Source organism: Somniosus microcephalus, chromosome 11 (genome assembly GCF_052327205.1).
Source record: "Somniosus microcephalus isolate GS21.2 chromosome 11, FLI_Smic_1.0, whole genome shotgun sequence".
NCBI lineage: Eukaryota > Metazoa > Chordata > Chondrichthyes > Squaliformes > Somniosidae > Somniosus > Somniosus microcephalus.
This window is the reverse complement of record NC_140997.1, coordinates 209,434,982-209,462,606: the sequence shown is the minus strand read 5'-3', so window position 1 is coordinate 209,462,606 and position 27,625 is coordinate 209,434,982. Positions and strand designations below refer to the sequence as shown.

General features: G+C 40.0%; 1 protein-coding gene across 14 annotated transcripts in view; it reads left to right on the top strand.

Annotated features, from left to right (window-relative positions):
• Window positions 1–27,625, top strand: part of atp2b2 (ATPase plasma membrane Ca2+ transporting 2) — a 784,580-nt gene that overhangs the window by 579,101 nt on the left and 177,854 nt on the right. For 6 of the 14 annotated variants that reach the window (XM_086001789.1, XM_086001793.1, XM_086001790.1 and 3 more), the window contains 6 exons: window positions 10,733–10,765; window positions 11,349–11,465; window positions 16,495–16,536; window positions 18,674–18,838; window positions 20,802–21,016; window positions 24,038–24,280. In XM_086001789.1, the coding sequence (XP_085857915.1) occupies window positions 10,733–10,765; window positions 11,349–11,465; window positions 16,495–16,536; window positions 18,674–18,838; window positions 20,802–21,016; window positions 24,038–24,280 (815 nt within the window). The remainder of the gene's footprint in view (window positions 1–10,732; window positions 10,766–11,348; window positions 11,466–16,494; window positions 16,537–18,673; window positions 18,839–20,801; window positions 21,017–24,037; window positions 24,281–27,625) is intronic. The other 8 variants (XM_086001794.1, XM_086001799.1, XM_086001801.1 and 5 more) reach the window with 3 other exon arrangements.

Sequence of the window (27,625 nt, the reverse complement as noted above, 5' to 3'; positions counted from 1 at the left end):
CTGGAAATCTGAAATTAAAAACAGAAAATGCTGGAAAGTCAGCTGGTCAGGCAGCACCTGTGGAGAGAGGAAGGTAGGGTTATCATCTCAGCTCGACGACGCAAGGTCATCATTTTGGTTTTTATTTCTGAGATAATTGAAATTATTGAGTTGATGGAGACCCCTGAATAGAGAACCAGTTCCAAAAGCCCAGCCCAATCTCTCTTCGATAGCAAAATACTGCGGATGTTGGAAATCCGAAATAACAACAGAAAATGCTGGAAAAACTCAGCAGGTCAGGCAACATCCGTGGACAGAAATTTGAGTTGACGTTTCGGGTCGAACCTATCTTTTCTTTCCAGTTTTGAAGAAGGGTTCGACCCGAAACGTCAACTCAAATTTCTGTCCACGGATGTTGCCTGACCTGCTGAGTTTTTCCAGCATTTTCTGTTGTTATTTCCAATCTCTCTTCAGTTCAGTTCACAAAACTCAGACCCCCACCGTTGCAGTTTTAGTCTGCTATTACACTATCAGTATAGTCACAAAAACACTCTCTCTGCCTTGGGAAGGATTCTTTTAACGCAGACATTCTAAATTTAATTAGTGTTCAAAATGCCCCTATCTAAAATTAGAGTGCTAAATGTTTAAAGTGCTGATGAATGAGATGTATGTTGTTAATGTAGAATAACCCGCTGGTGGTGCGTTCAACAACTGACTGGCACTTCAAGAAGTGCTGCTGTTTGCAGTGTAGAAATCGTTTCACCTGCCCTGAGGCAGTTTCAGCTGACGGATGGAGAAGGTAACAGCAGACTGAAGGTGCTTTTACTTTGCAGTATATTTGTTCTGGGTTCTGGGAAAGCCAAACCTACTGCTAAGTTTTTTGCGATTTTTTTTTTTTTTTTTTTTTTTTTTTTTTTTTTTTTTTTTTTTTTTTTTTTTTTTAACTTTTTTAGGTTCAGCATCTCGGACCACTCCATTGACAAGCCCTCGCCCAGATTTTGCCTTTATATGCCCATTATCTAAATAATTTGTAGCAAGTCCAGAGATCCAACAGAAAATCCTTGTTACTGTATTTCACTTTACTGGTTATATCCCCTGATCTCATGTAACCTTTCTCAACTTTGGATGGGAGTGAAATGAGTACTTCACCAGAAGCTGCTAATCAAGCTTAATAAACAGGAAATGAGTAAGTCAGCAGAAGTAATGACACCCTGTAGATTTACAGTTGTTAATTGTCCATCCTTGAAAGGTAGAAAATAACCAATGATTGTGTCTGCTGTGTTAACCTGCAGTGTAAACTGGACTGAGTACAAGATGGCAGTTTGTTGCTGACTGCCCATGCAGTCTCTCTGGCCTATTGCGATGGCTCCAGAGGAATACCTCATTTTGAACTAGACAGGCCAAGAACTACTTCTCAAAGAATGATCCAGACGAAGGAAATTTAAATATCTGTCTCAAATTCAAAATCTGCTGCCAGTCAAACATGTATGCAAAATGAAACTCCGGAAGATTCCTGAATCTGAATTAAATGGTTTGGATCCTCCCTTGGAAGCCTTGCTCGAGATAACGGGAGGGGGGGCGGTGGATTTGCTGCTTTGCCACTGTAACTTTGGCAGAAGTTTGGCAGAAACCACTTTATGCCAAAGTTGCAATGGTGGAGCGGAAGAAGCCCTGAGGAAATTCACCCCCCCCCCCCCCACCCAAAGCCTGTATTTTTTTTTGTGCGTTAAAACATATCCACTTTCACAGAGAAAAAGAAACGAATGCCCTGATACATTATAGATAAAAATGCTTTAGTTCAATTCACACTTCCCTCCCTGTGTTGCTGCCCTCTGCGTAAACATTCCTGTCTCCACCATCCTGTCAGCCTGTTGAAGGCCAGTTAGGGAAATGGAAAGCAGACATCCATTTTCCAAATTGGCGCCTCGAATGGGAGTTCAATTTTTTTCATTATTCCTTTAAAAAAAAAAAAAATACCCAGTCGCAGCCTTGGATAACACCTTGGGGCCAGCCCAGTGCATCATCTGGGCTCATGTCATGTTGCAATTTTATATCACAATGAAAGCACGCTGAAATGCATTTAGAAGGTCATCATTGGAGGTCAGAGTACCAGAGAGCCAAGAAAAATCAGTCTCTGTTGCCATCAGTTGAACGGAGGTTGGTAAATTTATATTTGCTCACGTTGTTGACAGCATGATACCTGCACGTCAGGAGTTGATGATGGAACAATAATGAAAAATGCGCTTGAAACTGCCAAAGTGGATCCTTGATTTTGTGATCTGAAGTTGTGAGGGTGCTAGGCTCTGCTCTTCTGAATTATTTTCTGTTCAGTGGTTCTGCTCATCATTTCACTGAGCTCAAAACACCAATTAGATTAATTAATTCAGATGTAGTCTGTGGGCAGGGTCAGGATGGTGTGACTAGAAGTGAGGCAGGTACAGGGATCCAGGAGGTAGTGTTGGAGGAGCCGCAGCCCTTGCACTTGTCCAACAGGTTCGAGGCTCTTACTCCCTGTGAGGATGGGAACAGGGACTGCGGGGAGGATGAGCAACCTGGCCACAGCACCGTGGAGTGGGGGGCCATTCAAGTGGGGGGAGTTAAAAGAAATGTTGTAGTGGTAGGGGATAGTATCGTCAGGGGGATAGATAGAGTTCTTTGCAGCCGAGAGCGAGAGTCCCGAAGGCTGTGTTGCCTGCCCGGTGCCAGGGTTAAGGACATCTCCTCTGGACTGGAGAGAAACTTGGAGTGGGAGGGGGAGGATCCAGTTGTCGTGGTCCATGTTGGTACCAACGACATAGATAGGACAAGGAAGGAGGTTCTGCTGAGGGAGTTTGAGCAGCTAGGGGTCAAATTAAAAAGCAGAACCACAAGGGTAATAATTATTACCTGAGCCACGAGCGAATTTGGCTAGGAGAAATAAAATTAGAGAGTTAAATGCGTGGCTGAAAGACTGGTGTGGGAGAAATGGGTTTTGCTTCCTGGGACACTGGCACCAGTACTGGGGCAGGAGGGAGCTGTTCCGTTGGGACGGGCTTTACTTGGCCAGTGCTGGGACTAGAGTCCTGGCGGATCATATAACTAGGGCTGTAGAGAGGGCTTTAAACTAACTAGTCAGGGGGAGGTTCCTAGAGAGCAAATAATAAAAATGACAACAGAGAAGGTCATAGACTTAGGTAGCAGTGGGGAAATTAAAAACCAGAGCGTGTCAGGAAGGGGCAGAAGGTATGGAGTAAAAGGTAAAGTAATAAAAAGGGCAAAAGCAGGAACTAAGTGTCACAAAACATCTTTGAAAGTTCTCTATCTGAATGCACGTAGCATTCGTAACAAAATAGACGAGTTAATGGCACAAATAACTACATATGGGTATGATCTTGTGGCCATTACAGAAACATGGCTGCGGGGTGACAATGCCTGGGAATTAAACATACCAGGTTATTTAACGATCAGGAAGGACAGGCAGGAAGGAAGGGGAGGTGGGGTGGCTATGTTAATAAAGGAAGGAATCACTGTAATACAGAGAAATGATATTGGGTCAAAAGATCAGGATAATGAAACAGTTTGGGTGGAGGTAAGGAATAATAAGGGGAAAAAACACTAGTGGGCGTAGTCTATAGGCCTCCGAACAGTGGCAACTCTGTTGGACGGAGTATCAATCAGGAAATAGTTGAGGCTTGTAATAAGGGAACATCTATAATTATGGGGGATTTTAACTATCATATTAATTGGACAAATCAAATTGGGCAGGGCTGCCTTGAGGATGAGTTCATTGCGTGTATTAGGGATGGGTTTCTTGAGCAGTATGTAACTGAACCGACCAGGGGGCAAGCAACCTTAGATCTGGTCCTGTGTAACGAGACAGGATTAATTAAAAATGCCCTAGTAAAGGATCCCCTTGGAATGAGTGACCATAACATGGTTGAATTCCATATTCAATTAGAGGGTGAGAAGGTTGAATCTCAAACAAGCGTGCTAAGCTTGAATAAAGGAGACTATGAAGGTATGAGAGCGGAATTGAGTAGAGTGGATTGGGAAAATAGATTAAAGGGTAAGACGATACATGATCAGTGGTGTACATTTAAGGAGTTATTTTACAACTTCCAAAAAAAATAAATTCCACTGAGAAGAAAAGGGTGTAAAAGAAAAGACAGCCATCCGTGGCTAAGTAAAGAAATTAAGGATAGTATTCGACTAAAAACAAGGGCATATAAGGTAGCCAAATCTAGTGGGAGGATAGAGGATTGGGAAAACTTTAAAAGACAGCAAAAAATAACAAAAAGATTGATTAAGAAAGGGAAGATAGATTATGAAAGTAAATTAGCAAAAAATATAAAAACAGATAGTAAGAGTTTTTATAGTTATATAAAAAGAAAAAGGGTGGCTAAAGTAAATGTTGGTCCCTTAGAGGATGAGACCGGGAAATTAATGGTGGGAAATATGGAGATTGCAAAAACACTGAATGAATATTTTATATCAGTCTTTACAGTAGAAGACACTAAGAATATCCCAACACTGGACAAACAGGGGGCTAAAGGGGGGGAGGAGCTAAACACGATCAAAATCACTAAGGAAGTGGTACTCGGTAAAATAATGGGACTCAAGGCGGATAAATCACCTGGACCTGATGGCTTACATCCTAGGGTCTTGAGGGAAGTGGCGGTAGGGATTGTGGATGCATTGGTAATAATTTTCCAAAACTCCCTGGACTCTGCAAAGGTCCCGGCAGACTGGAAAACTGCTAATGTAACACCCTTATTTAAAAAGGGCAGTAGACAGAAGGCTGGAAATTATAGACCGGTTAGCCTAACATCTGTGGTAGGTAAAATTTTGGAGTCCATTATTAAGGAGACAGTAACAGGACATTTGGATAATCATAATTTAATCGGACAAAGTCAGCATGGTTTTATGAAGGGGAAGTCATGTTTGACAAATTTGCTGGAGTTCTTTGAGGAAGTAACATATAGGGTGGATAAAGGGGAACCAGTGGACGTAGTGTATTTAGACTTCCAAAAGGCATTTGACAAGGTGCCACACAAAAGATTATTGCTTAAGATAAAAAATCACGGGATTGGGGGTAATATTCTGGCATGGATAGAGGATTGGCTATCTAACAGAAGGCAGAGAGTTGGGATAAATGGTTCATTCTCAGACTGGCAATCAGTAACTAGTGGTGTTCCGCAAGGGTCAGTGCTGGGTCCCCAACTCTTTACAATCTATATTAACGATTTGGAGGAGGGGACCGAGTGTAACATATCAAAGTTTGCAGATGATACTAAGTTGGGAGGGAAAGTAGTGAGTGAGGAGGACATAAAAAACCTGCAAGGGGACATAGACAGGCTAAGTAAGTGGGCAGAGATTTGGCAGATGGAATACAATACTGGAAAGTGTGAGGTTATGCACTTTGGCAGGAAAAATCGTAGAGCAAGTTATTATCTTATGGCAAGAAACTGGAAAGTACTGAAGTACAAAGGGATCTGGGGGTCCTGGTGCTCGAAACTCAAAAGGTTAGTATGCAGGTGCAGCAAGTGATTAAGAAGGCCAATGGAATGTTGGCTTTCATTGCTAGGGGGATAGAATATAAAAATAGGGAGGTATTGCTGCAGTTGTACAAGGTATTGGTGAGACCGCACCTGGAATACTGCGTACAGTTTTGGTGTCCATACTTAAGAAAGGACATACTTGCTCTCGAGTCAGTACAAAGAAGGTTCACTCGGTTAATCCCGGGGATGAGGGGATGGACATATGAGGAGAGGTTGAGTAGATTGGGACTCTACTCATTGGAGTTCAGAAGAATGAGAGGCGATCTTATTGAAACATATAAGATTGTGAAGGGGCTGGATCGGGTGGATGCGGGGAAGATGTTCCCGATGATGGGTGAAACTAGAACTAGGGGGCATAGTCTTAGAATAAGGGGCTGCTCTTTCAAAACTGAGATGAGGAGGAACTACTTCACTCAGAGGGTGGTAGGTCCATGGAATATGCTGCCCCAAAAAGCTGTAGAAGCTACATCATTACATAAATTTAAAACAGAAATAGACAGTTTCCTAGAAGTAAAGGGAATTAAGGGTTACGGGGAGCGGGCAGGAATTTGGACATGAGTCTAGGTTCGGATCGGACATGGCCCTGTGGGTAGCGGAGTGGGCCCAGGGGCCGTGTAGCCTGATCCTGCTCCTATTTCGTGTGTCTAATTCTGTTAGGTTCAGGAGATGGTTCTGTGATAGTGGATTGGCGGTTAGGATCAGATCAGCCATGATCTTATTGAATGGCGGAGCAGGCTCGAGGGGCCGATTGGCCTACTCCTGCTCCTATTTCTTATGTTCTTATGGAACAACATTAGGTCTAAGCTTTTTGTCTGTTTTGGGCTGCTCAGGGGCTACACGTGTATACAAAGGTGTTGCAAATTTGCATACATCTCAAGTTGCTTATGCTAACAGATCTTGGTGTTCTGATTTACGATTTAACCATCAGAGAAACAAAAGCACTAGGACCAACCTTTTCCAAACCTTCAGGCACATGAATTTCAAACTGAGTTGCGGCGGGGGGGGGGGGCGGGGCAACCAAGCGCAAATCAAATTAATTTGCCTGGGCTTTAGGGGCTGGATTGGCCATAGTTTTGACACCCAGGGTTAAATGTACATCCCACTTGAATGTGACTTTTTAGCTGGCAAAAATGTTATGCATTTAAGTGAGCTTCAGTGTATATTCAAGATGTATGAGTAATGGTATCAGTGCATTGGAGATGGTGACTGTAAAAGACCAGACAAATGTTTTGAATGAGGGCAGTGCATTTCAAATGATTCATTGGGTAGATTATAACATTTTCTAAATGTGCAGTGTCTCCAGCCATTCTGGTAAAAATATCCCTGCTGTACTTGATTTCTGTATGGTTCCTACAAGCAAGCAGTTGTGCACAGTGTTATTATGTTATTTCTTCAAATTAGCATTCCACAATTCAGTATGATTGCATAAGTTTTAACTGGTGGAAAAAATATGACCTACTTTCCTTTACAATAAATTCTTCTAAATATTTTAACATCTGATGTGATTTATAATTTAATATTTTGATTATATTTTATCTATTTAATGCTTTCCATAAGGAAGATTTTGTGATGACAGATCCCACTTCACTAAAGTGCATAATAACTTACTCAATGGTTTAGGTTTATTTGTCAACAGCACTGTTCAGCTGCAGTAAATACATTTCAGTCTCGTCCTTGCTATGAATGTGCTATTGCAAAAGTGTTCTTTCTGCAGTGTTCCTTTGTGAGGTGGATAATTGGTAAGGCCAGTGCACGTTTGATTAAGCAAGAAGAATGAGCAGAGTTATTAGTTGGTTGTGAACTATGTTGCTTTATTTTCATCATCTAGTAGTGAAGAAGCTGCTTTATTAAATTATCTATTGATCAGTATCATAATTATGATGAATTGCAGCTTGCAAAAAATAGACCAATATACTCACTGATGTTTCAACCTCAGTATTGAAGAAAGGTGAAAATGAAAATATGTTCAGTAAAGATTATATTTGGTAACTTTAATTTTCTGGTACCTTAAACATTGAAATTTGAATAAAATAGACCTGAACAATCATTTTTAGAAGCCAAGCCAATTAAAACACTTTTTTTTCTCAACTTAGCGATCCTAGTTTGATGTTTTTCCACAGATAACCTTTCAAATGTCAACATCGAAAACTGCAGAGGGTTTCGTTTTTCTTAAAATGGCGAGAATGTTGACAGTGTTGTAAATACATCTATTGGAGGAAGATGAAAATGCAGCACAGACAGCAGCTACTGCCTGCCTTTCCAGATTAATAAATAAAACCGCCTAATTTTTTTTCCAGAGACAACATGAAACATCTCCGTAACGTCAGACAAAGGATTTATTTGATGGCAGTTTAAGCCAAGAAAATGATACTGTCTATTCCACTTAAGTGATTATCTGTTAAGTGCATAACATTGCATGAAACCAAATCTCCCTGCCCATTTGTGTATGGACTCTGTTCATTATTCAGCAGTAAGACTCTGCTTATTTAAGTTGCCGTTCTTCAGTTCATGTGCACAGTACACCGCTATGTTGTGTTGCTCAATTCTCACCTGTACAAATGTTACTTTGTTCATTTGTTCAGTGACATATTTTAAACAGTCTACTTGCATCTAGCAAGGTGAAATTTTAATTGAAGTGAATTCTGATATTGTTAAAAGAAGTTGCACCTCTCAATAAACAATTTTATTTTCCTCCTGTCCAAGATTTTGCCCAGGTCACGCGGCAGCAGCTGGCTGAGAAGACAGGTGGGTAACCTGCCTTTGGTCTCTCAGCCAAGATCTACCAATGCTGCTCTTAAGTGTCTTGTAGGAGTAGAATGCGCACAGGGTGATTTGCCCACTCATTTCTTTTTCCCCTCCCGATGAGAAAATACCTAGCCTTCCACTCACTGTCTTCTCCCAATTAGCATGAATGAGATCAGCAATTTTCCTCTGGGGTACTGCAGTCTTGAAGTCTGTATTCCACTGTTAGCTGGTACAGCTCACTGGTGGTGGTACCATGGCTCTCCCACATTATCTGAACATGCACTTCTCTTTTGTGCTGAGATAAGTGAACATAATAATGGGAATCCAGTCATATACCTAACAGGAATGCACCATTATACCTTGAGTGACTTTTAATGTTTGATAGATCTTATTTAATGGTCAGTATTGTAGACAAATATTGCACAATTATTGCCTGACAAATGATATAAATTGGCATCCCTGCTTAGTTTTAAATAAAGGAATTCGTAGAATATTTATATATTCTACTATATATTTAACAGAATGCTTTCTCTCCTATATAATTGCATTCTGCTTTTTGTTCACTGTCACTGTATTAACCCTATCCTTTCCAGATGTATAAATGGTGAAACCTTGATTTCATTAGCTTAAATAAATTCGAAAAGCAAAATAGGTGAAAATGCAGGAAAGATCTACAGAAAAAGTAATTGAGAGTTCTAATAGTTGCATCTGATATAATGAAGTATAATTTCAGGAATGATCTTGAATTTAGAAAATATAAATAGATTTTTTTTCCTTTCTCATGGGCAGCACTTGTCCCCACATAATGCCGTAATCCCCTTAAGATGGATGGAGATGTTGTCATACTTGTACTCCACGTCCTTCAGGTGAGAAGGAGATGGTGAACAGGATATTTTGGAGCACAGATATCTCTATGGGAAAGACTTGCCTCCACATTATCTTCATTAAGCTGCAGCCAAAAGGCCAAATAATGTCTAATGAAAAATGAGTGTGAGGGTGTAGGAGAAATGTATTGGGATTTATGTTTGTGCCTAAGCTTTGTTTTGTCTAATTTGGCTCTGAGTCACACTACATAAACCAGCTCGAAATTAAAAATCCAATAATGTTTGGCCATTATCAGGAGCTCAGTGCAACACTTATTGAAGTATCATTTAGCTCTTCAGCAATATCAAGGACTGAAAAGGACACAGCTGAATATATTACTAACCATTACATTATTTTATTACTACTAGTACTACCACTGTAACACTGATAAAGAAAATACAATTAGCAATATAATCACAAAGTGGACAACTTGGTTTAAGAATTAAAACATCACAGCTTTATCTCAGTTTAACATGCAACTCAGTTCAGAATGGAAATATCACAGCCTTATCTTTTGTAATATACATAGCATAATAAATCACAGTCATATACTTCCAGTTGAAATCTGTAGTGTTAGCCTAAGATTACACAACATTTTTGTTTGGGTAGTAGTTTAATTGCTATATTGAGACCTTCTGCCTTCCTCTGCAGTTCCTCTGATCCTGTCTCTCGGGTAACACTTTGATGAGTTGCCTGTATTTTTCTTCTTTCCTGGTTGATCAGCTCCTTTCTTCTTTTCGGTTTCTCTAACTACCACCTTGCACATACTTAAAACGGATGCACTACATTTTCTTATGCTCCTAGAACCTAGGTTACTGAGTTAACTGCTGTATGAATATTTTGCATTATTTAATTCTACCTCTATGTAAATATTCTTTACATGACTCTTTTCACTCTTTTTCATCCTTGCTCAAACTCTTTCTGAAGCAATCAGGAAACTAAGGCAAAAACTCTTTCCTTTAAGTACTTGGAGTAACACAAACTTTTTCACAGTGTGACAAAATGGAAGGCCTGAAGGAGCTCCATTTCTTCTGTTAGATTTCTCCCAGAAGGCATTGCATCCGAGCACACCAGTCACCCTCCAGTACATAGCCCAAGTGACCATACTTTATGCGTGAGCCTGTACAGTGAATGTTGACAGGCTGTTTGATCAAGAGAGACTTGACAGCTGAGCCTAATCATGTCCTCTTCCAATGTCCATATTTGCGCACTCTTCACCAGGGGGCTCAAAAGCAGTAATCCTGGATGATCTTGTGCTCATTTGCCAATGAGTATTGAAGCCAAATATAGAGCTTGTTCTGCCACTCTAAGAATCTGGGACTTTTCAATCTGTGTGACTCAATTACATGTTGGCTTTCCCAGCTGAGCCATTGAGGAGGGGGGTTGGGCCAAAAGGAGTTCCATTATGTTCTGTAAAGTTCGACTGTTTTGTTCAATCTAACGCAACCTGTTTATCTTACTGGTACAAGGCGTTTAAAATTTAAGGAGGATTATCTGAAGAAATTTTTGTTTTTATGGGGGAGAAAAAGCCACATTGTACCTTTTTTTTTGAGTGCATATCTAGGTTTACCTTTCTACTGTCTTAACATTTGCAAATTACAATACAGGTCAAACAACAGAAGATGGACGGCAGTTACCAGGTATCGTACATACTTGCCAGCTGTAACAATGAAGAGGTTGTAGCTTGCACTAATTTTGGAATCCATTACAACAGGGCTGCAGCAAGGGGCTTTGGCTTCCCCTCTCCCCCCTCTATTTGGCTCAACTATGGCTATCGCACACTTGTTTCAACACTATCTTCTAACTTAGCTTTCGGCCCTGCTGCTTTGTGCTGTCACAGGGGAGCTTGCTAACAGTCTTCTGATTATTACCCAATGAGTAGTGCAGACAATAGCTCTCATGCCTGGTCTCGCTATGCCATCACATCTCTTTGTGTGTTTTGTGATGACGACTGTGTTGACTAACATAGCTTCTGTTAATTCTACATGTTTCATGTTATTTATTTAATCCATTCAAGAGATAAATTTGTCCTTTCTTGCAGGACCGTTCGCCTGTGAAGTTGTGTGCTCTTCATGTATTATGTGAATTCTGATGCTTATCGTGTTTTTGTTTTGCTTTTATAAAGTAAAATGATGTGTTTTGAACAAAAGTCATATTAATCCATTTCATTTTTTCTTTCCCCATTTTATCTATTTCTTTTTCCTTTGATCCATTACTACAAAGTAAAATCTCCCCAGCCTCCTTCCCATGCTATTCCCTCCCAGCCCCTGTCTACTTCAGGTACAGATGGCGCAGCAGGTGCAAATGCCACTGATAGTACAAATGCCAGCTTAGTCAATGGTATGTTGAGAACACCTGGCTTTTTAATATTTATTTTGATGGATTTCTCATGCTCCACCTGTTCTAAGCCTTATCTTCAAACTGCACAGATGTTTTTGTATGCATGTGATTAGTGTACTCGTTGGGGAAAATATAGTAATCACTAAGGCTTGCCACGACAATTCAATTGTTAGCAACAGTACTCCAGGCATTTTGGAATATTTCAAGATGGAATGTCACGAAGAGTTGAGGAGTACTGCTGTAGTTAGTCTGTTGGATAAAAGCAATAGACACAGCCAAAGATTTGATTGTAACAGTAGCTTTTTTGTGATTGTCCTAAAAGTATTGCAAAGCGATCCTCTAAGGCTCGAAGGATCGTTGTACTGTCAGTGACTGGCTCCTTCTGAGGAGTTTCACTTGGCATGGCAGCTCGAAAACATTGTTGAGGTCATTTCATCTTCTCGTTCACACTAATTGATCCCTAGGGATGTCATGTTTCAGCGACAATAAGAGGATTTTAAAAGGTTACACATATAACTAGCCATTTTTTTTTGTCTATTAAACAATCACCCCTTTACAGACTGGCTTCTGTTAACACGTCATTGCCTGTTTTGCAAATATGTGCGACCAGCAGTGAAGCTTGCCTGCGGCGCAAGCGGAAAACCACCCCAGTAGTGTAAGAAATCTAACGGAAGTGTTGCAGATTTTCAGTAGGCGATTGGTTATTATGCTTTTCACATAATATAATAGCCATCAAAGAGGGATGACAATCTAAACACTCAAATTTAAAATAGTAGAATACTTATATTGTTGCAAGGCTATTTGTGCATGTTCCGTAACATTCTATGAGTGCCCTGGATTCATAATCACGTCCAACAAAGTCTCAAGTGGGTTATAAATAGTAATGTACAAATGCAATGGTCTATTAATTATGCCATTAAAATGTTGACAAATACTAGAATTTTGGGACACTTTTTAAAAGTTTTGAAATTGCATAAGATTTATTTCAGTTTGATGGTGAGATTTACACTATCTCCCCTCCCTTCTCATCTTTACTGCGGAGGTGATTGCTATGTGCAATCCTGAGGAAAATGTGGGATCCCAGGCCACTGCTAATAGAATCACAAGAGTAACCTGGGGCAGGATTTCTATGATTTTATGTCCCTCAGCAGTATTGGGAGAAGGGGAAGTGCAACGAGACCTGGGTGTCCTTGTGCACCAGTCGCTGAAGGTAAGCATGCAGGTGCAGCAGGCGGTTAAGAAGGCAAATGGTATGTTGGCCTTCATAGCGAGAGGATTCGAGTACAGGAACAAGGATGTCTTGCTGCAGTTGTGCAGGGCCTTAGTGAGACTACACCTTGAGTATTGTGTGCAGTTTTGGTCGCCTTATTTGAGGAAGGATGTTCTTGCCATGGAAGGAGTGCAGTGAAGATTCACCAGACTGATACCTGGGATGGCAGGAATGACGTATGAGGAGAGATTGGGTCGATTGGGCTTATATTCGCTGGAGTTTAGAAGAATGAGAGGGGATCTCATTGAAACTTATAAAATTCTAACAGAACTAGACAGACTAGATGCAGGAAGGATGTTCCTGATGGTGGGGGAGTCCAGAACCAGGGGTCACAGTCTAAGGATAAGGGGTAAGCCATTTAGGACAGAAATGAGGAGGAATTTCTTCACCCAGAGAGTGGTGAACCTGTGGAATTCTCTGCCACAAAAGGCAGTTGAGGCCAATTCATTAAATATATTCAAGAAGGAGTTAGATGTATTTCTTAAGGCTAAAGGGATCAAGGGATATCGGGAGAAAGCAGGGACAGGGTACTGAATTTGGATGATCAGCCATGATCTCATTGAATGGCGGAGCAGGCTCGAGGGGCCCAATGGCCTACTCCTGCTCCTATCTTCTATGTTTCTATGGGGAATATAGGTGCAAACCTGTGTCCTAACCTTCCATGGTGCCTTACATTGTTACTGCAGCCTGCTATGACCAAGTGCCACTGTTTCCGTCTTATTCGTAGCTCATTTCTGTAGAGGGTGTTTAATAATCACCAGTGCTAGCTGAAATCAGTCATTTGCTATTACTAGGCCCCATCCCCCGGGGCAGATATGCATTATCAGATCACAAATAGTCCTACATGCCACCACATTTAGTAAAGGTCATTCGGTGGTTCACAGACCCTCTTTCATGGCATAAGACAATGTACAAGGACATTTTCGCATGCCTGACGTTCTTGCTTTCCTTTTGTAGTGCCATAGATTGACCGGGTAAACTGAATAGTCTAGTTCTATGATGTCACCAACCACTTTTTTGTTTTTTGGCCAATTTTTGATGATGCTGTAAAAAGACCCAAAAAAATTGATTAGGCTTCACTCGGGGCCTAATGGCAGTTTATACTATACCGAGTGATTAATAAGTATTCCAAGGAAGAGTATCTTGCAAGGGCTTAGATCCTGGGTGCCATAGCTGCCTCGCTTTACACTGCCAGCAAACTTGCTTCCAGCAGGATCTCCATTGACTGATTCATTTGAAGTGACTGTTCCATTTTGTTTAACTCCATTGACTACAATTCAGAGCCTCTGAAGTGAAAACTATATTACCTACCACAAAACAAAGGCTAGAGTTAATTTTTTAAAAATTAAATAATTGAAAGCTGAGAAAAATACAGGAAACTGTTTTTGTGCAGGTTTATTTTACATATGCACAACAGCAATATTAATATCTAAACTTTATATTTACAGAGATTGTCCAATTATAACACTGATCACACACAAAAGTGCACACAACATATTTGAGTGTTTTGTTTTATTCTGGGTATCCTGAATCTGCCTGAAAATGAAGATTTGGAGCGTCAAATCCATCATTACAAAACATCTGACAGTTCTGTCTAAGCTTGTGCATTGTTGGGTTAAGTTTCTGCTGGACAGCATGTGTGTCTTGTATGGTGCATGCATTTTACATTAAATTTTTGTCTCATGCTTTTCTAGTCTCATAATAGTGTGAGGTATCACTGATCTTTGTTAGCTGAGATAATGTTGAGATCTGGACTGTTTCTGCTCAGGTGGTTGAATGTTTCACATATTTCAAAGTGCATTACTGATATAACACCGCATCCCTTTATAAATTTTTTCAGATTCGCTTCATGCAGCATTACTTTTAAGATAACTGAAATTAGAAATTTATTTGGAGGAACAATTTCAGTGTAATCTCCAGTTATGGTAACAGAATGAACAGTTCTTAGCATTCATATTAACATGGATCTATTTAATTGTGCATGTCTGAGTGTATTTGAAAGGTAATATAGTACATCAATACATACACGGACTCTCAAAATGCAAGCATTTTAATGATAGAGTAAGAGGATAATAACTCAGCGTTGACGTCATTAGTGCACTATGGATGTGTGTCGGGGACGGTACGTGACCATATTGCTTATAATTCGCACTTTTGTATGGAACACTAAAAAGACATTGACCATAACCACTTGCCTGCAGAACTCATTTTCAGAGTGTGCACTTAATGTTTTTATAGTCAGTGTAGGTAATTCTATGAAATGCATACGACAGATGTGAGGCTAAATTAAAATTGCTCTCTTAATACCTGCTACTGAAGCCAGTGATAAGCTGAATCTTTCAAAATGGGGATTTGCATGCTTGCCCATCGGCTGTTTGTTCATCCAAATATTATTAGTTCTGTGCAGTTTTTAAGTCTTCACTTTGCTTTTTGTAAAACATTGATACAAGCAGAGAGGTTCACAAATATCAATTGCTTTCTAATGAGGGGCGACCATGCACAGAGCAAATCTGACATTTTGTCATGAGGGCAGCAATGTACCCCCCTCTGATTTTTCCCTGAAAAACATGGACACCGATATCACAACATTTAGATGGGAATAAAATACCATCTCATTCACCATACTTTAATATTTGACTCAGCAGTTCTTGAAACTTATTTCACATCATTTGGCTTTGACATTAGTCAGCACAGACTGATGTAGTTTCATGGAGATTACAGAAACAGATTGCAACTTGGAAAATCAAAAAAGGACAATTGGTGCAGTTGGTTTAAGGCACCAGACAAAGGAACTGTGGCTCCTGGAGATGTAGGTTCAATTCAAGCTTAGAATTGGTCTTCTAATCTGTAATAAAGTTGAGACCACAGCGAAATAAATTCACTTTAGCAATATAGATGAAATAAAGTATTGCATTCTCCTCACTGCAATAAATGCAAACTAACTTGAGATTATTTTACAGCTGACCAAAATTTCAGTATTTGGAAGAGGCGACCTATTCACACTTATTTATGGGGCTATCTCAGAACTGGATATGAGTGAACCGTTAATTAAGTTGTTGAAACCAATGACTTTGATGCATGCAATTTCACAGAGGAAACCAGGTTAAAATAAGACTAAGACTAAGACTAAGACTAAAGTAAAACTAAAATAGTGAACCTGGCTACCAAGAATGTACTGTGCAAAAACACTCCTGTCCATTTGAATTTCCTTTAGAGATGGTAGACATCTTCTTTTTCCCCCCTCAACAATTCTGTTTTTCAAAATGCCAAAATAATACCCCAAACAACCACAGTTAGCGCTATAATATTCATTTTAATATCTGTATACCATACAATCTCAACATTATCATTTTATTTGTGTATATATAGAGCAGTTCTATTTACTGACAACTACTTTTCTTTAAGGAGTGATAAACCTTTTCACCTATGCGCATGAAATGGTAATTAGATTAAACACTTAGACTTTGGTATATAGATTTTCATTATATCAAGGTTCATGGTGTACTGTAACCAGATACTCCTGAGTACTGTGTACACATATATTTGCAAATATGATCCTTGAACTTGTGAATCTTTTTGTAGCTAAATAGACTGCTCTTCAATCGGTTACAGATTTTGTGACCATTAAAAACTGTTAAGATTTGTCTATTGTGTTGACCATTTTTTTTATTTTTGTTTGCAATGTAACGCTATGTGTTGTCTCTGTTGTGACTCTTCACTGTTTGTTTCTGTTTTGTTTGTTGTGCTTTTCCATCATAGGCAAAATGCAGGATGGGAATATGGAGAACAGCCAGAATAAAGGTAACAGTTCTTCTCGACAGTCAGGCAATCTCTCTGTATATTTTATACTGACATTGATATCATTCAATTAAGATGTTCTCTTCTCTAGTTTTCTGAAGAGCTGACCTGTTATTTACTAACTCCTTCCGATTCTTTTCATACAGGAATGCTTATTTTTTTATTTATATTGCAAATAAATATGGAAATGCAGTCTCCTGCATCTCTGATTTTGTGAAGGACCTTCTAGTTTTTTTTAATTCTAAAATGCTTTCTAGCTCCACTGTCTATCATTTAATTCATGTCCAGCCTGTTTTGACAGATGTCTCAATATTGTAAATATTTTGAAATTTTCCATAAATATAGCTTTGCAAAACCATACAAATACTTTTGCTTTGAATCAGTTTTTGGGTTGAGTACGAGTATGGTGAATAGCTATATTCTTAAAGACTGAATAAAGGGATGCTATATAATACAGTATTGCTAAGAACAGTACAACCAAATACCTTATTAATACTTGATAGATGTTTAAATCATCCATTAAAGATTTGCAAACAGTCATCAATATTATCAAGTAGAATTTTGGTCGAAAACATTTGAAAGGAGAGTATAAAAATCAGATCTAATAATGTTAGTTGTCAAAGAATCTTAACTGCAATGGGTTTACTTGTGAAATGGTTTTTGATTTATGTCTACTATTTTGCAAATGATGGATTGTTGATCTTACCCAGGTTGTCAGGATGAAGTGCAGAGTGGAAATCAGGTGCATCCCACAGAGACAGATGAGAAATAAGGTTGAGTCAACCCCCTCCACCCTCCTGCATCCTTTAACCAATGACTCATGCAATAAACAGAGGAGGAGGCGTAGGCCCTTTGCCTGTCCTTTTGGAAATAGCATTTGAGGACAGAGCAATTAAGAGGGGAGAAAGAGAGAAACCTGTAAATACATTTTACAAGAAAAAAATTGGACAAACATACATATATTTGTAAAAGCATGGTTTTGGCTGGGTTTCTGTTGAAAATAGCTAAATGCTAAAACCTGCTGAAGAAACTATGTCAAATGGTGTCAGCTATTAAGTGCATTGTAAATTCCGACTGTTCAAGAAAGACTTGTCTTTTGTTAGCAACATGGTCTAAATGTACATGCTCAATGTGAGACTGCACAGATTAATCTGTTCCTTTTATTACACGTTCAAGGTCAAATACAGTCCGTTGCACAGCAGAATTAAACCACCATCTTTATTTAGTACGTTACCCCATTTTTGATTAATTATATCTTTACCCCTTCCAGCGCTGATAAAAGAACACATTAGATTAAATTAATTGGTGGAGATTTTAACTCCCTCCGTGCAGGTGAAACGTAAGAGGTATTTAACTTAATGCCCTGCTCCTGCTCTGCTTCTATTTTTCCTTGTAACTTCTGCTGGGTTGCTGAGGTGCCCACCTGAATTATATGGGAGCCTCATTAATCTATGGAAGTCGGGATCCTATGACATACATAGGACACCGATGCATTCTTAACGGTCTGTAGGGCGGGAGGTGTGCTGTGGACACTCCACCCAATAAAAAGAGCCCAAAAAAGGTACGTTTTAAAATTATTCTTGCAAGACCAGGTGGAGCACTCTTACTTATCTGGGCTCCACAAGAATGAAGTGGGCTGCTTCCACCCGCCCCCTCCCCTCCCCCCATCTCCAGACCTACCTTCCCGCCAGTCGGGTCAGTCTTTAGGCCGCTGGAGCTGGTGAGCAGCAGCAGGCGGCACCCATTTGGTGCCCGCAGCTCGACAGCAGCATGCTAACAAGGCCCGGTCCTCAAAATGGAGCAGACCTCCCGCTGGCGGGATCGGGTGTCCGGCCAGCGCACTCCTCTGGTTAGTTGCCTGAGAATTCAAATTTACCTCATTAACATAACATAACAAACAGATTAATTGAGCAAATATTGAACAGTAAGAGATCCTATAGCTCTGTATTTGTCTGCAGTTTTATTTCCAAAAGTTACCATTGGCGATTTGGAGGAAAATCATCTCTTACACATCACAGGAAAAAAAAACGATTTTTGAAAGCTTTAGAAGATCTTCAGCATTCCGATGACTACTAAAGGATATCAAATATTTGTGTTCAAATTATTTTTGACTACCTTTCTTTAATTTGTTTAAATTTAGCCAAGAAGCAAGATGGTGCAGCTGCCATGGAAATGCAGCCTCTCAAGAGTGCGGAAGGTGGCGATGGAGATGACAAGGAGAAGAAGAAGGGGGGCATGCCAAAGAAAGAAAAGTCTGTGTTGCAGGGCAAGCTCACCAAACTGGCGGTGCAGATAGGGAAAGCGGGTGAGCTGATTACTAATTCAGGGAACAATTAATCTTGACCAAGTGAAATTGGAAAAACCATGCTGCTAATAGACCACAGTCAGTGCTAATTCAATGCCCTTTCAGGGAATCTACAGGCAATTTAACTTTTTCAAGTAACCGGTTCCAAAAACGATGTTGGCTACCAGGGAATTTCACGCTGCTCATGGTGTGATATCTCTGGTGCTGTATGAAAAATTGTGATGCAGTTTTTTGTGAAGCTACCTTGTGCGGTCAATAAACTTATTAAAAAAAATGATTTTTTATGAACCGTCAGCAATCATACCATTGTGCTACGTATTTACATTTAACATCATATCTCAGTCGATTTACCAAGAAAATAATACCTTCCAAAAAAAAATTAATACAGATAAATAACTGAACAACACCAACAAATGACGCTCATTTATTCATGCCACACACATCCCCAAAAGTCTGTGGATATGCAGTGGAGCAATAGTAAGTTTGCTCACTGCCTGAAAGGGTGGTAGAGGCAGTAACGATACTCGGATGTGCACTTGAAGTGCCGTGGCCTACAAGGCTACGCACCAAGAGCTGGAAAGTGGGATTAGGCAGGATAGCTCTTTTTTGGCTAGCACAGGCACGATGGGCTGAATGGCTTCCTTCTGTGTTGTAAACCTCTATGATTCAAACAGACTGGTCTTTGTACATTTTTAAAAAAAATCATAAATTACTATTTTAAAAATGATAATTTTAGTTTCACATGGCATAGTAATAACAAAACCTGATTTTCTGGGGTTGTGCAAGTCGCTATATAAATGCAAGTTCATTCTTTATTTTATTTCACAGACATAAAATGGAATTTCTTTTCAACGTAACAACATTTCAATCAGCCAGAACAAACATCTGAACTTAATTTATTTCATGATGTAACATTTATTTTAACAGGATATAGAGGGAATGGATCCTCTCTAATGGGGGAATCGAGAACAAGATAAAATCATCATAGATTATGTCACTAAAGTGAATGCAGAAAAAACTTCTTAATAGAAAAGGGTGCAAGAATGTGGAACACACAAGTGTTTAAAGAGAAACACATACATACGTATTAGGAAGAACGGGTATTAAGGAAAAGAAGAGTATTAAGGATATGGCAAAAAAGATAGGGAATGGGGTTAGAAATATAGACTATCAAAATTATGAAGCAGACATGATGAATAGAATGACCTACTTCCATTTCTTCGTTTCTAAATTTATATGCTGATTGATGAGCCAATTCTTAAGCTAAATGCTAATGTTCACTTTTTCATTGGCTTTGATTTTGAAAGATGAAAAATATCAGAAACCCGAAGTATTGGAATTTGACCATTTGCATTCCATCAGAGGTAGAAGCCCCAACATTCTGGAGTAGAATTTCCATGGGGGTTGTCCTGATCGTCTGCTGTAACTTCGACAGAAGATCCACAACCACTCCCAGAGAAATAGCGTAAACAGGATTGACGCCATTTCCCCAAAGTTTCCACAGTGCCCAAAACTACACAGAACCCGCTAATTGTTGTCTAACCAATATACTGTTTAAATTCATCATCACTTCATTACCCTTGTGCTCTATGCCCATATTTAGAAAACCTAAAATTCTCTTGGCCTTGTTACAGTTGTATCTACTGGCACCCACACTTTCAGGGAACTGTTTATTTGACCCATAGGTTTCCCTGTTCGCCCACATTCTTCAGTGTCTTTACATTAAGTGATTAACTCCCAGTCCTTGTTTTTATTCTCCCAGAATATATTACCTCACACTTACCTACATTAAATAGCATTTGCCACCTGCTTGCACTTCCTGATGTCTTTTACAGTCCTTCTCACTGTTTGCTAAACCTCCTACTTTTGTGTGTCTAAACTTCCCGGTTAAAACGTTAAATATGAAGCAAATGGCTGCTATAACACTGTGACTTAGTTTTTTTTAATTGGATTTTTTTTATAGGATTGGTGATGTCGGCAATCACAGTTATTATTCTTGTGTTATACTTTGCCATCGATACTTTTGTGATTCAAAAACTGCAGTGGCTGCCTGAATGCACACCGGTCTACATCCAGTTCTTTGTTAAATTCTTCATTATTGGTGTCACTGTACTTGTTGTGGCCGTCCCAGAGGGTCTCCCACTTGCTGTCACCATCTCCCTTGCCTACTCTGTGAAGGTATGAATGTGTTCACTTATACTGTTCTATTAGTTTCACAGAAAAACATTACAGACCACTTTCCTTCATAATGGGTTTCCAAAAAGAAACATCATTTCTGGCGGTGTCAAGTAGCATATTAGAGTTTTTGTATCTCCGTCCAAACATTATGCTTCAATTGTGTAAGTTATACTATCAGTAAAGTACCTCTGGTGTTATAACAACTTTGATTTGATTAGCTTTGGCGATGTACAAGTGAGGTGTTATTTATGTTGTTCATATTGAAATACATAAATAATATGACTGAGTGAATCAGAGGTCCTGCAAAGGAAATTGAGGAAATGGTTAGAGATATGTTGCAAGATTTTTAAAGATGTAAAATTTTGCAATTTGGGATACTTCCAGTGCTGACTTATGGTCATGTAAAGCTGAATGGGGAAACATTCTCTGCAGTGTAGTTGGAGAGGTTGTGCCAAGAAGGAACAATAGAGTTGTGTTGAAAGCTGGAATGGTTTTCTGGAGAAGACACATTAGATAGATTTCAACTCCAGGCAAGGAAGAGGTGGGTAGCGGGCCAAACACCTGCCAGTTCTTGATGGTCCATTTCGATGGCTGGGCTTCATTATCGTGCTGATGGTAAGCTGCACATCTCAAATGGGCAACCTGCTGCAGCACACTGGCTCTGGACCGAGCAGTATAGAGACTGACAGAGCCGGTAGGCAGGTGCATTCGGGAGGGGAGGGAATGATAAGCGGAAAGGGGAAGCCCGGGTTGGCAGCAGCCCACATTAGTCTTGTGGAGCCCAGAACAGCACTCCTGGTCCCACAGAAGTAATAATTTACTTACATTTTTGGGGCCTCTTCATCTTCATCCAGTTCAACTGGGCAGGGTGTGCACAGCTAATGCCCTGTCCAGATGTCCCTCTAAATCAGTGTTGACCAATTCATTGGCCGCTAGCCACATGTGACTAATTATGAATCCAGGTGTGACAAATTGCATGTTTTATTGGTAAATAAAAATGAGTGATAGACTCCATCACCGGGCGTGTGATCTCAATACTTATATTCGCACGGCGTATGCATGTGAACGTTAACCTTTTTGTTTGTTTTGTTGGTAAGGTGAAAACGAGAGTGTGCGAGCATCTTTTGATCATTGTGAGCACTTTACTTCCTTGGTTACTGAATGGTAATAGATGTTTGTTAAGTAAATGCACACAGGTGAAGTACATTTGCCTATATCATGTAAGTATATGTGAAGCATTTTCTACTAAAATTAGTGCATGTGGCTAAAATGGTGTCACCCCAGCCACATCTGTGGCTAGTCAACAATTTCTGTTGGACAACACTGATCTCAATCGAATCAGGGTCCTATGTACATCATAGAATCCTAATTTGCATACGTAATGAGGCTTCCACCTTAGCTGCCCAGTTGAAAGCCCCAGTAAATATGGCGGTGGAGGAGAATGGTGTGGTAAGTGGTGCACAGTGATTTTACTCTGCCACTGCCCTATTTCTGCTGGATGGACCGAGATAAATTCGGCCCTAAACTGTTTGGTAAGACTGGAGGATTCATCTAAGTAAACGAGCTGGAAAACTAATGTGGATTTTGTAAGTCATAGTTGGCTACGCTTGCATGCATCAACAACCTGACCCACAGCAAACTGATGGCCTTGTAGACCAACAAAAATGCCAGTCTGTAAATCTGCCATTCAATTAAATGCCTCTCATTGTCGCAAACTGATTGCACAGAGCTAGCCCTGCGCGTATGTGCTTCTCACATAAATTTGGGTCTCAGTATTTTGTATCAGAGCATCACAGGTTATACTTGTATTGGGAGCAGAGCCCAACAATAAACATAAATGGGAGGAAACTACAGGAAACTTTTTTTTTTCCGGCACCGACGTGGTGCCGGTTCATCAAAAATTCCGGATAACCGAAAGCTATAGTAAAAGATACGGAGAGCTGACAGCTCCGTATAAAGCAACAAACCCTGTTGCTTAGCAACAAGTGCAGAACAATGGCCACAAGTTCCAAGCGTCTCTGTAGCTTAGCAACAGCTGCAGCTACACCCTTGCACAGCAACAGATCGAGGAAGGCAAGTACAATATGAAGTAAAACTTACCTGAACCTACTCCTGAATTTTGCCGGTTAACCGAGATTTCTGGTTATTTAGGTGCTGGTAAATCAAAAGTTTCCTGTAGTGCATATTAGTCCCTTTTTCCAAAAGTGCAACAACAAAAAACGGCAAAGTAAAGTTCCCTGAGAACTCATTCTCTTTGGCCCTCTGAGAAAATACTGAGTTATGCTGCATTCATTTTGCAGCACTAAAGCAGCTGTAAGGAAGTGCACAACTATTGGGTAAATAAAGTGCTGCTGCTGTCTCCAGAGGCTCCAAGGCCTATCTAATGAGATGAGTTCGTCAGTGCCTCCAGAGCCAGTGCAACCCCCCAATACGAATGCTACCATTGGGGGGAGATAGGCGAGCATCTCTTTTTGATCGAGCTCTCCGTGCTGGGTATGAATTTTACATTGAACTAAGAAAAGTAGAGCCACCTATTGAAAAAGCTAGAAGTTTAGAGGATATCCAATGATTTAAACAAGCTGTTAAAACTGACTGACCCATCCACTGGGAGAGCTTGATTCAAACCTCAGGTTTAGTTAATATTTATACTCTGACTTCCACCAGAAAGAGAGTGTTTTATTCTGTGGAGGTCATCAGTTGTAGCAATGAAGAATTGAGATGCCAAACCAAGAGGAGGAAGGGAAGAACATCAGGGATTTCACCCTCGGTCATACTTCAGCTACCACTCTCTCTCTCAGCTCCAGAGCTGTGGTTTGATGATGGCTGTAGAGATGTACCTGCTCGTTCTCTCAGCCAGGGAATTAGGCGGTTTATCAAGAGAAGAAAATGGAGTTAAAATATATAAATCACAATTATTCAGTCTTCAAAAAGATTATAATGTCTGTGTTATAAAGAATATCTTCAAACATTCTAACATTGATAAGCAGTTACTTACTGTTATATTGTGCCTCCTTTGACCAGAAAATGATGAAGGACAACAATCTAGTGAGACATTTGGATGCCTGTGAAACCATGGGCAATGCTACAGCAATCTGCTCTGACAAAACAGGCACTTTGACAACAAACCGAATGACAGTTGTGCAGGCTTATGTTGGTGAGGTCCACTATAAAGAAGTCCCAGACCCCGATGCCCTCCCATCGAAAACACTGGATATGCTTGTTAATTCAATATCCCTCAACAGTGCTTACACTTCCAAAATACTGGTAAGTTTTTCTTTCTCATTAGTGTGTTAATTACTGTGCTTGTCCTTTAGCAGCAGGGTTGTTCCCAGGTTGCAAATTGACTAGTGGACAGGGCCGTTTAATGTGGTGGATAATGTCATCAAATTCAAGAGGGAGATATATATTGCAGAGGAAGCAATTGATGTACGTAAGAGATAAAGAAGTGTATGGTATTTTGTGAACTTTTGTGCTGACGAGAAGGACTGCAACAGTCTCTTTGGTCCTGTGTGTTCCTATTGTTATGTGGATTTCAAAACACATGGCTCATTAGTTACTCTATTTACAGTAACATTCAAATGCTGTTTGCTAATGTAAAACTAACCCTTGCCATATTTTACTTTTAATGAATAAAATTGTTCAAATTCCCAAACTCTGAGACTCATTTTTATAATTGTCAAGAATTTTCAAGAGATCCTATGTCATGTTTAATGACCCATTTGGATATTGTCCACAGTGTTGCTGGCTTTTCCTCCTCTTTCAGGTTTATAATGGTTTACAGCAAATAACTTGACAATGATTTCAAAGTCTTCTTTCAATTTATTGAGCTTCAATTGTTACTTGTTTGCTCTTGCCTTTAGTATTATAAATTTATGGGTCATTTACCTGGCCTGTAGCTGTTAATATTCCTAAATTCCTTCTGGTCAAAAACCATGCGGTGGTAATGTTAAAAAAAAAGAGAACAGGTAGTCCACAAGCAGCCAGGATCACTTACCTCACGCAACAGTTACATGATTGAGCTCACAGCATGCTACAATGTGTTACAGTTTACATCATAGAATATCATACTTCCTTAAGCTTTACTTTACAAAGTTATACATAACTTAGACATGGTTCTATATCTTTTCATACCTTAGTTCCCTTTTGGTAGCTTCCATTGGTATCTGCAAGATCAAGTAATTGACTCTTCTCATTGTCTGATGACTATATGATCGAATCCAGTTGTTGGCATCCTCTTCGAACTTGGACAAGGTCCAGAAGGATTGTTCAGGTTGTGTTCCTCAGTCTAACTGTGAGTGTCATAGGAATACATAGAAGTTACACCACAGAAACACAGGCCATTCAGCCCTACCAGTCCATGGTGGCGTTTGCCCTCCATGCGAGTAAATAATTCTAATCAGATTTACCCAACCCGTCCCCATATCCATTCAACCCCTTTTCCTTTATCTACCTATCCAATCTAACCTTGAGTGCTTACATAGTTTCTGCCTCAACCACGAACCTTGAAAGTGAATTCCACAGCTGTACAATTCTCTGTGCGAAGAGGTATTTCCCGCTCTCTTTCTCTTCACTCCCCCCCCAAAAGAAAATGCAGCACAACTATGAACAATACTCGAGGACCTTTAAACACGACATTGGATCTCTTGAAAATTTTTGATATTATAAAAATATGAGTCTCTTAAAAGGCTTTGTTTGATTCCGATTATTTTAAGTTTTGCTTCGACATTGCTGCCGGATGTATTATGTACATTACAAATATTGTCCCATTTAATATGGCATTATTCACGATGAAGGATTGTCTGTCTTACATAATACTCTAGGAAAGCACTGAATGACATGATGTCATGGGGCATTCTAAGCCTCAAACTTAGGCCCCATGATTCACTATCATAGTGAAGGTTTCAGTCTCTCACTACTGTGGATTTGCCTCTTGCTAACAACTTGCGACTTCCATTGTGACAAATACTGCTTTTATTTTAGATGAACTGGGGCTATTCTGAATGCAACCTCGATAAAGTTGGACTAGTTTATAAAATTTAGATAAAATTTGTGCAAATTAAAGGCTTGATTTGAATTCTCAACCCAGGATGCATGCAAGTTGGTCATTTGTAATGCTGTTGCATTGATCGTCAACTGATTGGAAAACAAATTGAAGGAACTGGTTGCAGGTTCACTGAATCCACCAGCAGAGTAGTTATTAGCGATGGTTTGTATAGATTTGACTGACAAAAAATGGGTAATGACTTTGGTAGAACACTCCCAATTTAATTGTAGTAGATAATCAGTACCATCAAATTAGTCTCGTCTAAAATAGCATTACTAACTCTGCCTCTATGCAAATTAAAGTGGCATGGCATCAGAGGTGGAGGTGGCCAAAGAAGATGGCAACTGCTGAGCCGACTGCTTGCCTAGATCTTCCCCACGGAAGCATAGTGGTTATGTTACTGGACTAGTAATCCGGAGGCCTGGACTAATGATCCGGAGACATGAGTTAAAATACCACCACGGCAGCTGGGGAATTGAAATTCAATTAAATAAATAGCATCAGTAATGGTGACTATGTAACTACCGGTTTATCGTAAAAATCCAGCTGGTTCACTAATGTCCTTTCGGGAAGGAAATCTACCGTCCTTACCTGGTCTGGCCTATATGTGGCTCCAAACCCACAGCAATGTGGTTGACTCTTAACTGCCCTCTGAAATGGCTGAGCAAGCCATTCAGTTGTATTCAAGAAGGTGGCTCACCACCACCTTCTCAAGGGCAACTAGGGGATGGGCAATAAATGCTGGCCTTGCCGGCGACGCTCACATCCCATGAATAATTTTTTTTTTTTTTTAAATAGCACCAACATAATAGGTGCAAACAGGTTGCTGTAGAAATTGTCCCAGTTTTATTCCAGGATGCTGTAGGTGTGACCCCATTTACATAATGGGTAATCTTAACCTAACTCGCCTGCTGCGAAAGGGAGTAAAGTCAGGTGGGCTAAGAGCCAACCCAATCCAGTTGGCTGCCCGTTTTACACCCCACCTGACTTTACTCTATACTGACTTTAGGTTAAAAATACCTCCTTGGTTTTGGAGCGCTACTGCCCAAAGCAGATCTCCAATATGATGTTAGGTCCTTGTGTTCGAAGTGTCTTTAGTCATTTAAGTGCATGAATCTAAATACCGGGGAGCAACTTAGAAGAATGAGCTGTAAAAGTTTTTACCAAAAGTGGCAACTCTGAATTGGGAAGGGAGCGGGCTTGCATTTTACAGGGTATGGAGTCTTGACATTCAGTGTCACGTTACAGATAAAATATTCTTTTTCAGTGAAATGAATAAAATATAAGTCTTTATTTAAGCAAAGTCAGCCATGTGGCTTTTCCCTGATGAGTATAATTTTAGATAAAACAATCCAAAGGGAGCTGGACTAGTTCCTGGATGAGGTTGACTCTCAGTCACTGTTTTCCCCTGGAACTCGTTTTTTGATCGCCTTCAGAGGAATTTCGCAGAATTAATTTCCCCTGAATTGACCTAGGAGATATTAGAATCTGTTCTTTCGCCTCTCAGGAGATTACAAGACTGCTGGTGGGTGAGAGCATCGAGGGGTCATGATGCTTAGTTGCAA